The following is a 12,533-nucleotide window of genomic DNA, read 5'->3' on the forward strand; positions in this document are numbered from 1 at the left end:
ACGGCTTGCCATTCTCCTGCCCCCAAAGACTGATGATATAAAAAGACGGCCTATCTGCCTTGCATTCCTCCAAGTCTGTAATAGCACAACATCATACATATCATCGTCACATCATCGCCCGTATCTGCCATATCTCTCATATCTGCCCCAGATAACAAAACGCGCGTCTCCAAAATACCGAAAATGAAGTCCGGCTACACCTTTGTCCTCGCCGCCGCCGTCGCGGCACTCTGCGGCACGGCCTTTGCCATCGAAGGCGGCGTGAGTTACTCCAGCCCCGAGTTGCATATCCCACACCCTCCCTCTCCTTCCCCCCGCCAGCCGGGGCAGATGTCTGCCTTGAAGAGCAGAGCAAGCAACGTCCGAGGATCGCCCGCTCGTCTAGTAGTAGACGATACGCATGCTAATTGAATATGGGCTTTTGTCAATCCAGACCTGCGACGTCTACACCCAAAAGTGCACCGCGTACGTCACCGAGCCCGTCGGCCGGGACAGGACCGGCAGGACCCAGTACGCCGTCGTGCCCAAGTACTACAGCTGCAGCTCCAGCGCGAGGGTGCGTACCGTATATACTATCCCACACGATGCACTCCCAAACCATTACCATAATAATACCCAGTCTTCTCTCCTTTCCCCCGTCCACACTCCCCCTCCCCGCCAAACCGCCTTTTGCCGGGATATACAGCAGCTCAGAAACACATACACACAAACCCCTCCCCACTTCTTTCTACTTGTCCTTCCCCCTTCTTTTCTTTCGCGCGGCCCTGGGCTAATCTATTGTCTCTGTTCATCGGCCTGCAGTGCACGCGGGACGGGAACCACTGCGACATCAACGCGGGCACCAACAGCGCCGTTTGCCGGTAAGCACGAGGCGATGGTCGGGTACCGGTCGGTCGGTCGGTGAGTCGGTCTGGGTAAGGGCGTGGCGTCGGTCGTTGCTCTTTACACCAAATACATGGCGGTGTGAGCTCGGGCGAGGTTGTGGAGGTTGTGGAGGAGTGACAGGAATATGGTTGCATGGGAACTCTAGACCTGGCGTTGACAGAAGCGGGCGTTGGCGATCAGTGCGGAGTTACAAAAAGGAGCAACAATAGAGAAGCATCGTTATCAATCCTCATCTCCAGCCTTACCCTGACACAATCTCGCTACATCTTCCCAATCTCCGTGACAAGCCTGAGAATATTCAACAACCCCGTGTGATAGCTGCGCAAAAGAAGGACCTTTGAAGTCAAGGACGGTCAACCCTAGCAATCACTCTAGAGACAAGCTTGTGATTGCTAAAGGTAATTGAAGATGTTTCAATGCAGTTGGTATATAGCATGGCATGCAAGTAGTTGATCCGCCAGCCCGACGCCCCAGAATATGTAATGACCATCGCGGAAAGATGCACGCCTCCCATAGCTGTACCTGTGCGCCGCTTGAACCAGCCGACTCGAGCTCGCCCATCATATGATACTATCCTTACGTATAACGCCAGTAGGGAGCTTGGCCCGCATAGCCAACGTGGGACATTACGCATGCCCAAACAACAAGCACATAACAGTCCCGTGTGCTCTGCATCATAACGGATTCAAAGCCCTCACGCGTACCGTGTCGGCCCCCCTTGCCCCGGCGGCGGCGGCCCCCACGGTCCGGCAGCGTACCCGTTCGGGCCGGGCGGTCCCCCAGGTCCAGGTCCATACCCGTACTGCGGTCCCGGCGGGCCCCTCGCGCCCTGCTGATGCTGCTGTTGCTGCTGCTGGTGATACTGCTGGTACTGCTGCGGCGGCGGCGCTCCCGTATACGCGGGCCGATGCGGCGGGCCCTGCGGCCCCTGCAGCACGGCCTCGAGCTTGCTCTCCAGCACCTGGCTCGTCTTGTCGAGCCACTTCTTGGCCGACGCGCTGCTGAACAGGCTGCCGCTGCCGCCGGCGGATCCAACGCGCGGGGGCAGCGGCGGCGGCGGGTGCGGCCTGGGCGCGTACATGGTCTTCGGGGGCGGGGGGTAGGCGGCCCCGCCGGCGGGGCCGGATCCGAAGCCCGTGGGCATGGGTGCCATGGGGGCGTATGGTCCGGGCATGGGCCGTGGCGGCAGCGGGGGAGGGTGCTTGGGGTCGGCGGGGTTATACGGCGGGAGCGGTCCGTACGCGTACTGAGAAGAGTAGCCGGGGCCGGCACCGTTCGCGGGAGGCGCCCCGGGTGGCGGCGGCGAGTAAGGCTGCTGCTGGGGGGCATACGTCGGCTGAGGGGGCGGCCCAGGACCGGGCGAGCCATACGGGTACGGCGGAGGAGGGGACTGTGGTGTCTGCTGGGGCGGCATGTTTGGGTCGGACATGGCCTGGTGGACGGGCGGTCTCTGCGGCTGAGGCGCGCCGGTTGAGGGGACATGAGTCGGATGCGGCGAGGGCATCGGGGAGGGAGTGTACGTCGGCTGCGGGATGCTGTACGTCGAGTTGACGGGAGACGGCGAGTGCAGCGACGGCGGGGGATAGCCTTGTTGCAGAGGAGAGATGGGCGTCATGCCCGGCACGGGAGACGCGAGAGCCGAGTGGGCGTCGTGGGGAAATGGCTGGGGGGCGTAGATGGGTTGCTGCACTGGGCCGGCCGCCGGCCAGGAAGGATGGGGAGGAGACTGAAGCGGAGAGGTCCAAGTCGTTGCAGCCCCGGCGCTCGGCGGACCAGGCGAGGTAGAGGTCGGTCGCTGAGCTGATCCCATCACTGCTCCCTGCTGGTTCTGGGCCGCACCCGGCGGTGGCGATGCAGATGTCGCCGACGGCACAGCAGCCAGGGACACCTTGGGCGGCGCAGGCGGACTCGACGTCTGCGCCTGAGGCGATTGGACAGCCGATCCATCTCCCGCTCCCTGACTCTGCGCGACCGAGGCCGCTGTCGTCGCTGCGGCACCACCAACAGCAGCAGCGGCAACGGCGGCCACAGTCGGTTCCGCGACAGGAGTCTTGGAGTCAAGCGGGGGACTCGTCGGCGTCGACTCGGGCTTCGCCTCCGGGGGACTGTAGAAGTGATGCGGAGCCGCGCCCATGCCTGCCGAGGGCCGTGTTCCCGGTTCGTCCTGCGGTGGCGGCGGAGATTCCGGCGGCTGATATGGCCGATACGCGAGCGTCGTCGTCGTCCCATCCTTGGACGGCGCGGGCGGGCGCACACCGGCATCCTTCTCGTCGCCCTCGCGCTCAGGGGGCGGCGAGTAGGGCTGATACGCGGGGGACTTGGGCGACGCCGCCTGGGAGCGTGATATCCTCAGCGGGGCCGGATATGCCGCGCCATCATTGTCCTCGCCGGCAGCATGATGCGCCTCGTTCCTGACCGCGCCGTCTCCGTCGCCCGCCTCAGGCGGACCGGGCGTCACCAGCTGCGGATACACGGTCGCCCGGGGCCCATCATCGCCCTCCCCCGACGGGCCATGATACGGCCACGGATTCGCCGGCTCCCTCTTCGCAGCCCCTTCGGCCGCCTCGTCCGGCGTCTTTCCGTCCTTTTGTTCCGCCTTCTGCGTCGCCGCCGTGGTGCTTTCCTCGAGGTAAAACGGCCACGGATTCGCCTGCACCGAAGCCGAGTCGACGTCACCCTGTGACTGGTGCTGCTGCGGTGGCGGCGGCCTCTTCGTCGTCTCGGGGGCAGCGTCCTCTGTCCGCGGGGCCGCCGAATCGCCGCACATCTCGAAGGCGAGACCGCCGTCGGGCGTCGGGACGGTGCCGTGCATCGGCGCGGCGTCGAGCTCGGCGACGAAGAGCGGCGGAGGGTAGCTCGCGCGGTTGGGACGGCTGCTGCCGGCAGCGGCACCGGCGAGGTGCTGCTGATGTTGGTGATGCTGCTGCTGCTCGTGGCGTGTCATGGTCCTGCCGCCGTCAGCTCGGCAGGCTCACGGAGCTGGCTGCGCGTATGCGCGCTAAGGGCCCTGGCCGGTCGTCCGTCGTCGTGGGAGTCGCAGTCGTGGTAGTCGTCGTCGTCGTCGGTGGTGGTCAGGCCGGCTGGGCTACTGAGGGGCAGCCAGTGATGCAAGGCAAGACAAAGCCAAGCCCGACCGTCTCAAGTGCCGCCTTGGCCTCCCCGGGACAACGCCGCCGTAGCCAACCTGGGGAAGTCACCCGACGAGTGGCATCGCCCGAGCGGTCGCTCGCCGTCGTCAAGAGCCAGAAGGGTTTGCCTGTCGCTCGCTCGGGGGAGTGGTTTGCTTCGCGCAGGGCTGAGCGACGTCGTTGGCGAGGTTTGTATGGGCCGGACGACGGACGGACGTCAAAAGGGGTGACGGGCGAAAACGATGCCAACCCTTTTAGGGCCCAGTCCCGTCCAGTGCCAGCGCCAGTGCCAGTACCTAGTAGTTAGTGAGTTGGGGGAGCGCTTCCAGCTGGCTGGGCTGACGCTCTAGCCTTGCAGCCCCCCGGGCCTTGGCTCCCATGGTGCATGGGATATGGGCCATGGGGTCGCTTGCTGCTGGTGCTGGTGCTGGTGCTGCTGCAACGACGAGGCGGCGGCGGCGCCATGGTTGCCTGCAGGCGGTGGTCTGGTGGAGCTGCTTTGAGAGTTCCAATTGCCCGTGCGGGACTTGGGCTCCGCGCTGTTTGGTACATAAGGTAGGGTCCCCATCCTGGGGACGCACCGACTAGCTGGGCCCAAGCTGAGTTCCAGTTGACTTGCACACCTAGAGCCAATGGCGCCTGGGCTGCCACTCACGCCCAACGCCTCGGGCAGCCACTGCATGCCGGCGACGCCCGCAAACTTTAAGCTTACCTGCCGGCTGTGCTGCCCCGTTGAAGGGTAAGTGCCTGAGCCCTCGTGTGCCGTACACGGTAGACGGCCCGGAACTCAGTCCCGGTGGCCCAGCGTGAGTCCAGTGCCGGTGCTTGCGTGTATGTTCCCACCCAGTAGGCGGGCAGGCTCAGCTCATGGACAGCCCATCCTCCATGCAGCACGCCCCTCGCCCTCCCTTCCCCCCTAAACGGCAAGATCCATCGATCCATCATCACCCGTCCGCCCATCAACTACCTCAACCCTTCTATTACTGGCAGAAGGGGATGCGCAAGGCCTGCCTGCCCGCCCCCCAGTCCCCGAGTCCCCAGTACCTATACTAGGTAGGTCCCCCCGCGACAGTCCCCCAGGGCCAAGCCAAAGAAAAAAAAAAGAGAGAACCCTAACCCACCCACCGGTAACCCTCCCCACCCCCAGTCCGCCGCCGTCGTCCGTCACGAGGCCGCCCCCAACCCATCCAGCATCCATGGACGGCATGGGGATGGATGCCAAGCTGCCCTGTGCTTGCAGTCGCCGCCGGTCAGTGCCCATGCCCATGCCATCCCCGCGCAAACGAAACCCTGCGGCCACGCATGCCGTGCTGCCATGCCGTCCCCGTTCGGCTGGCTACCCGCCCGGGCTGCCCATGCGGCGCCCCAGATGCCCTGTCCTGCGCAGGCCATCCCATCCCGTTCCTCCCATCCACGCCCATCCCATGTCCCCTCCCTCCCATGGTCTCTCTGCCTCGCCTTGCCCTGTCGCCGCCCCCCGCTCCCCACGCCGATGCCATGCCCTGCCCTGCCCGACCGCCCTGCCCAGCGATCCCAGGTTGGCCCCGTCTCTCCGCCTCCCATCCACCCATCCCTCCATCCCCGCCCCCCCACGATCAGATCTCTTCAGCGCCGTGCACGTCCACATCCACGTCGACGACGCCGGTGGATGCATCCAGGGCCCCCGGGCTCCTGCCCTCGCCTGGCTCGACCCCGTTCCCGTGCCGCTGCCGCCGCCGCCGCCGCCTTCCCCCCGCCCGCTCCCGCTCCCGCTCGCGGTCCCCCCCCTTCGTTCCCTGCCCGCCCACCCTTCCCGTCGGGCCGCCTCGTCAACCACCCCCAGTTCGAGGCAAATCCGCTCCCTCCCCCCTCCCCCAGTTCCTCCATCGTGACCTGCAGCAAGCATGCACGTCTGCCCGCGGCCTTGCAGGAGGGCCAACAGGGGGACGAACGGCTGGCTTGGGCGCGCACACACGCACACCCCTTGTTCCCGCACGCCTCATCACCATCGACGTCGCCCACCTCTTGCGCTGCCCTCCGTCAACAGCATTTACCCGCCACCGGAGCCTACAGTCTTCACTCTTCGTGCAGGTAGGTATGCGCTCAATGTCAAGTCTATTCACGGTTTTTATCGGCTATACAAAATATTCCGCACACAAAATGTCGACGCAGCTCAAAACCGCATCGGGCCGTGAGCGTTGGAGAAATGAACCCGTCCGCCGCGCATCCTCGGCCGCCGCCTCGACGTCCAGAAGCAACAAAAAAAATCGACCTTTACTGAGGTCATGACCCGCCATGACAGAGCTTGCAACAGATGTCGCTAACGCTCGGGGAATCTGTAAAGAGCACCAAAGACGGACAAGGAGTGACAAGAATGGCAATAGATCCGCCCGAACCCCAACCGCCCTTCCAACCCGACTCTCCCCTTCTAATCGTCAGCGTCGTCTTGCTCGCCTCGCTTCCTTCGGTCAGCCCATCGTCTCTTGCCCGTCCGAGTCTCGTAGTGCGGGGCGATGGCCGCGACGTCCTGCATCGTCGCCTCAATGGCAGCCCGCGTCTTGTTGCGATAGCAGTCCACTGTCGCCAACCATGTCAGCGTTCTCCCGCCCCCCGGCGTCGTCGCCGTGCAACGTAGACTTACTCGCTCGTTGGAGAAAGACGGTCCTCCCCGCAAACACCCGGCTTTGCAGCCACGCCATGCGGTATGCCAGGTCGTTGAGCCTGACTTCCCTGCCGCGGATCGACTTCTTCATCCTCGGGACCGTCGCCTCGCCGCCCTCTCCCTCGCCCATGGTGACCCGCACGGCCTCGCTCATCGACTTGGCGCCGCGGCCGCGGCTGGCCTCCCGGCCCTCCGTCTCCTGCGTTCCATCGTCGTCCATGTCGTCCACGAAGAACCGCGACCCAGTGGCGCTCGGCGGCGGGCTCTGCATCTCACGGGGGAAGTAACTGCGAGGGTACAGGCTGGCGCCTTTGCGGAAGCTGTCGGGGATCTCATTCGTGTCGACGCCGTCCAGCGTCACCCGCACGCGGAGCCGCGATCCGCGCACGTTGTCCTCGACGAGGATGAACTTGCGCTTCTTGGCTTCTGGGATGTCCGGGAACAGCCCCTCGGGCTCGTCAGCCGTGGTCCTGCTGTGAACCCGGGCTGGTATGGCGCCGCCGGCCCGGGGCGCCATGTGAGACATCGGCCCGCCCTGAGCGGCGCCAGGGTAGCCGTGGGCCCCGTACCCGGTGAAGACATGCGACTGTCTCACGTCGTCGCCGCCACCCGCATGTCCTGGATGTGCCGGGCCCTGGTGGTGGTGGTGGTGGTCCTCGTACGAGTTGCCGTTGCCTCAACAAAATAGAACTGTTAGCCCAAGATCTTTAGTGACATGATGTCTCGATGCGGCCGTGTCGTGTGGTGGAGGGATGTGTCGGGGGCCCCGGGACGGGGCTGTTTTGTCTCATTGTCTCCTTTCTTTTTTTTTCTCGCTCTCTCTCTCTCTCTCTCTGTCTCTCGCTCTCCCCGTCCTCTGTTCCTGCCTGAGACAAGCAAGAAAACAAATTGATTCTGCCAACATGGTTGCAACTTAATATAGCCAAGAGGCTGATTGAGCTCGTCTAAGAGTCGCACGAAAACCAGCAGCGATGCTAATGCAGAGGGATAAAGAGGACTTGACAGCGGCGATGGCTGTGTGCGACTTTATGATAATGTACAGAAGATTGTGACAATCCGAGATTCGTTCTGAAACTCGCCGTCTCTGCAGCAGGCTGCTGTGTCGCGGTGACGGGGGTGGCGCGGAGGGGGGCCCCCTTGGTGCGGCAGCACGCGAGCCCCCCCTTGCCTATATATAACAGGAAAATGTGTGAAGCAAGAAGATTTGATACAAGCCCTTTCCCAAGACGTCGCGACAAGAGAGGAAATGCTCGTCCCCCCGACAGAAAGAGGGAGTCGAGAGGACATAGGAGACGAAACGCGCGAAGAACCAAAGTGCGAACCCTTTTTCTTTTTGCAATGACAGTGGGGAAATAAAAAGACGGGAACAGGGGGGGAAGAAAGTCTGGTATCATCAAAGCAACACAACGTCTCTCGTGACGTCGGGCCCCTGTGCAGTGCAGTGCAATGCGATGCATCGAGGTGCTTGCAGGGAGCAAATCAAAGCAGTGCAAACGCGGCAGATGCGAGGCTCTCAAATCACATCTGGTGGAACATACCGACTTCGTCTCCTCCGCCGGGGGCGCTTCCGTCGGGATGGGCCCCGGCATGGTGGTGCATTGGCTGTCCCATGCTGCTCAGCCCGGGCTTGCCCATCGTGGGGCCGCCTCCTGGTCCCATGGGCGGAGCGGCCGACATCCCTGGCGGGCCGCCCGGACCCGGCATGTGCGCGGCGCCGGGGTGCGGCGTGGGGGTTCCCTGGACCTGCTTGCGCGTGTTCATCTTGGCCATGCGACGAACGCGTCGGCTCCGAAGCCTCGGGTCCTGGTTGCTGTTCCGCCAGCTGTCCACCGCCCTCTGGATCAGGCCTCGCTTGCCGCGCAGCGGGGCGTTGAGCTGTGCCAGCGCCCAGCCCACGCGGTTGCAGTCCGTCTCGTACATCAGGCGATTGCCGCGGTACTGGTCCTTGGGGCAGCACGCGCGGGGGTAGACGCAGTTCTCCTGCTTGAACTCGGGAGACAGCTCGTCCGTGTTGACTGACTCCACGTCGCACCGAATCGTGTACTCCATCTTGACGCGGTCGCGCGAGTACTCGAACGCGATCCACTGCACGCCGTTTCCGTCCTGCCTCACCACGAGCGGTGTCGTGGCGGGGATGGGCCCGGGCGCGGCGTTGGGGTTCACGCCGGCGGCTTGGTTGCCGGGGCTCTGCAGCTGCGGCGCGCTCTGCTGGTGCTGGTGTTGCGGTTGCGGCATCGGGGACGTCTGCGCTTGCTTCTGGAGCTGCACGGGGACCTGAGGCTCAATCTTGGGCCGCGGGCTACCCGTCATGCCTGCCTGGGCGTGCTGCGCCGCGTGCTGCGTCATCTGGTTCTGCGGCGCCGGATGCGACATCATCATGTTGGGCTGCGAGGTCATCGACTGCTGCGGGTGATGCGCATGCTGGGCGTAAGGCGACGCGGCCGGGTGAGGCGGCATGGACTGGTAGTGAGGTTGCGGCTGGTAGTACATGGACTGCTGGAGGTGCTGGGACGGCGGCTGCCCGTATATGCTGCGATGCTGGTCATGCTGGGAGGGTGAGGCGACCGATGCGGGCGAGTTGGACTGCGGCGTGTGATAGGACATGGGAGGGTAGGGTGGTCTAGGCATCTGGGCGGCGGCCATCATGTCGGAGGTGTCTGCTAGCACACGGCCGACGTTAGCCAGGAAGCTGCGCATGTCGACGGCGTCGCGCTCAAACTCACCTGCGGATGTGTATCCGCTGTTAGCACCTGGAGTGCTGTAGGGACTCGGGTGGCTGTAGTAGCCCAGGTTGTCTTGGGAGCTGGCGCCGTGGCTGCCCGCTTGGTAGGCCTGCGGGAGGGAGTGCGTGGCCGAATACGCGCCTTGGTGGTGCTGCGCCTGCTGAGATTGGTGCTGCTGCTGATGATGCTGCTGCTGCTGCTGGTGCGGATGCTGCTGCTGCGGCGTGTGAGCCTGCGGGTGGTGCTGCTGGTGGACGATGCTCGGCGGTCGCGAATGGTGAAGGTGCTGCGAAGGCGGAGGACCCTGTTGCTGGTGGTGGGGATGATGCTGCATAGAGACAAGATGCATCAGTAAGACATCGACATTGAAAGAAGGGCTTAAACCGCCGCGAGAATCAGTCTGAGGTAGGACGCGTTTGGTGTTTTATTTGGGGCCCCTGGCCGACGGGCAGCAGGCAAGGTCTGGGGAGCTCGGTGGAGTGGGCCGGTCCCCTGGCGGCGGACCGACTGGGATGGCACGGGTGAGGCGTGCTAGGCCCAGAAGGTCCACGCTGATAAAGCAACCTTGCACCCGCTTACTGGAGCGAGCGAGACCCAGACGAGGCAAAGGGGGACGATGGGCCGTGGGATGTGGGCGGAGGGGAAAAGGACCATCTGCCGTCCGACTCCAGCCGGCAAAAAGTGGTGAATGCGGACGGGGGAACGGGGGGGATGGGACAGACGGACAGGGTCGCGGGAGCCAACTACCTCCTAGTCGGGGAACCTCGTGGTCTTGCGGCGCGGCGCGATGTCCAGGGCCAGGAAACAATGACAGGAGCGCGCAAGAGAGCGAGAGAGAAAAAAAGAGGCGAATCGGGGTGGTGGCGCAGATGAAAGACTGGCAGGGGAGGAGGTATATTTGAACACGCAGGGTGACGGGCATGGATGGGAGGGAGGTGGCATCTGTAGAGAGTGGGGATGCAATGGGCTGACAATGCATGTATGTACCGTACTGCAAATGTGTGGGATGGCGCCGGCGGGTCGCAACAAGTTGCTGTGCTGTGCTGTGCTCTGCTCTGCTCGACACTGCACTGATGGATGTGTGTGCTGTGCTGTGCTGTGCTGAGCAAGGTGCTTTGCTTTGCAGTCTTGTGCTGGCTGTGCTGTGCCGCCGTGCTTGGTTGGAGCTTCCTCCCCCTCGACGGCCTGCCCGCGACGCACTTGGTCGCTGTCGACGGCTTGCCGGCAAAAAAAGCTCAGGGCAGGCAAGATGCCGGCATGCAGGTGCTCGCGACGCAACGCAACGCGACCGCGGAGCCTGTGCCGTCTTGCAGCCGGGGCGAGTTGGACGGTGAAGAATACCACGGCGGGTGCAGAAGCTCCCGTCGCGAGCCATGGCTCCAGCGTCTCTTTTTTTTCTCGGGGGGGGACTTGGGCAGCAGCCAGGCCAGCCAGGGGCCCGCACGCGGACCAGGGGTGGGGTGCGTTGGGACCTCGGGGGAGCGACGGGGGTCCTCCCAAGAAGGCCCAGGAGGCCCCAGGAGGCGGCGGCGGGATGAGAGAAGAGGCCGGGGGGCGCGCGGGCAAGGCCAGCGCATGGAAGGCGGGCGACAGGGGTTGGGAGCTTTTGATTAAACGGCCAATGGACACGCCGCCCGGGGAGACAGGGGAGTGCTTTCCCTAGGGGCAGCTGCCCAATGGAGCACTCGAGAGCCGGGGCTAGCCAGCGGACCAGGATTCGTCCGGGACCCAGGCGTCTGCATGCTCCCAAGCTCCTCGTCTCCGCCGTTGGAGGGGGGCATGGGGCCAGGGGAGGGGGGAGATGGGAGATGGGGGGGAGGGCCCCCAGGCGGTGTGGGTAGGGAAGGTGTCCAAGGTGTCGAAGCCAAGCCAAGCCAAGGCAAGGCAAGGCAAGGCACGGCCACGCGCACCTGGACCACCCACCACCACCATCATCACCACACCCTTCCCAATGGCCCAGCACGAGGTGGTGGTGGCAGCCGTGGCGGCAGCGGCCATGCCTCTTCAGCCATTGCCACACGGCCCCCAGAGCCCGCCGCGGCGTGGGTGCCATGGTGGCATGGGATGGGTCCCGCGGCCGCAACCCCCTGTCGGCTTCGACATGACGCTGTCAACGGGCTGGCTGGGCTGGCTTGCGCTCGCGGCAGAGTTCAACGGGGAGGCGCTCGCCCCGGTGGTGGTGGCTTTGAACGGGAAAAAAAGAGGCGCACAACGGTCGGCCGACGGGAAGCAAACGACGCAGTCGCCGCAGACTTCCGGCTGGCGCCGAGTCGGCGCTAGGTACTTGCCTGCCTGCCTCGTCGTCTGCGTTCCCCACGCGCCGCGCCGCGCCGCGAGGCAACTTTGGCTCGCAGCTGCGGCGGTCGCTTCGCTTCGTCCTGCAGCAAGCCCCGTTCCCAATCTCGCTGCTGCTGCCGGCGGGCAAGACACCAAATCCAACCACACTCGCGCGCCGCTCGGCTCAAAGGGTGCTTTGTGTCGCGTCTGGCGCCACGCCACGCATGGCAAGACAGTCGTGAATCATCGGCATCGGTCTTCTGCTCGGCCCGCCCTCGTCCTCGGCGGCAAGCCACCACGCTCTGCCTCCCACTGGGGAGGGACCTGGCGGGCGGGCGCTGCGAGGTGGCTCGCTGCGGTGCGCTGTCGCTGTCGAACTCGGTGCAGTCCAGCGCGTTGGGCCGACACTGGATTCGCCAGCCCCCACCGACTCCTGGCGCTGGGCCCGGGTCGCTTCCACGTCTGTCGCCAGCGGGCACAATAAGCGCGTTCCCCGGTCCACACCACACACACCTCCCCGGCCAGGCCCAACGACAGTTGGCCCGCAGTCGTCGCTGTTGGCGCACCCTTGAGCCGGGGCGAATGGTGGGCGCCGGACGTCTCGACAGCCTCGCGGCCATTGGCAGGCGTCGCAGAGGTCTCCTCGTGCCGTCGGCCGCGTCCTGCACATTCGAGAACGTCGCATCGCCCGCCGCTCTGCAGCTGAGCCGCGGAAAGGTTGAGGCGCTGGCGGGCCGACGTCCTTGCCGTCGTGTCGCACGCTCGTGTGTGTGAACAAAGTGACGAGAGCTGGTGCAAAGGCTGCAGCCTTCCGGCTCAGCCCTCCCCTCCCACTCTCGACGTCGACTTTCGCGTCCCACGCCGGGACGACCCACCCAC

General features: G+C 64.7%; 3 protein-coding genes across 3 annotated transcripts; 1 reads left to right on the plus strand and 2 right to left on the minus strand.

Annotated features, from left to right (window-relative positions):
* Nucleotides 1-183: 183 nt before the first annotated feature.
* PLICBS_001571 (uncharacterized protein) lies at nucleotides 184-864 on the plus strand (the record flags this gene model as incomplete). The annotated part of the gene is made up of 3 exons (XM_018317344.1): nucleotides 184-261; nucleotides 434-556; nucleotides 802-864. The coding sequence occupies 3 exons, from the start codon at nucleotides 184-186 to the stop codon at nucleotides 862-864; spliced, it is 264 nt and encodes an 87-aa protein (XP_018182869.1).
* A 715-nt stretch (nucleotides 865-1,579) lies between these two features.
* Nucleotides 1,580-3,829, minus strand: PLICBS_001572 (uncharacterized protein; the record flags this gene model as incomplete). The annotated part of the gene is made up of 1 exon (XM_018317343.2): nucleotides 1,580-3,829. One exon carries the CDS (start codon nucleotides 3,827-3,829, stop codon nucleotides 1,580-1,582), a length of 2,250 nt encoding a protein of 749 aa, XP_018182868.2.
* Nucleotides 3,830-6,420: 2,591 nt separating this feature from the next.
* On the minus strand, nucleotides 6,421-9,711 carry PLICBS_001573 (uncharacterized protein; the record flags this gene model as incomplete). Its single annotated transcript, XM_018317342.2, has 3 exons — nucleotides 6,421-6,569; nucleotides 6,634-7,329; nucleotides 8,193-9,711. 3 exons carry the CDS (start codon nucleotides 9,709-9,711, stop codon nucleotides 6,421-6,423), a joined length of 2,364 nt encoding a protein of 787 aa, XP_018182867.1.
* Nucleotides 9,712-12,533: the final 2,822 nt, after the last annotated feature.

Source organism: Purpureocillium lilacinum (genome assembly GCF_023168085.1).
Source record: "Purpureocillium lilacinum CBS 284.36 DNA, scaffold_1, whole genome shotgun sequence".
Taxonomy (NCBI): domain Eukaryota; kingdom Fungi; phylum Ascomycota; class Sordariomycetes; order Hypocreales; family Ophiocordycipitaceae; genus Purpureocillium; species Purpureocillium lilacinum.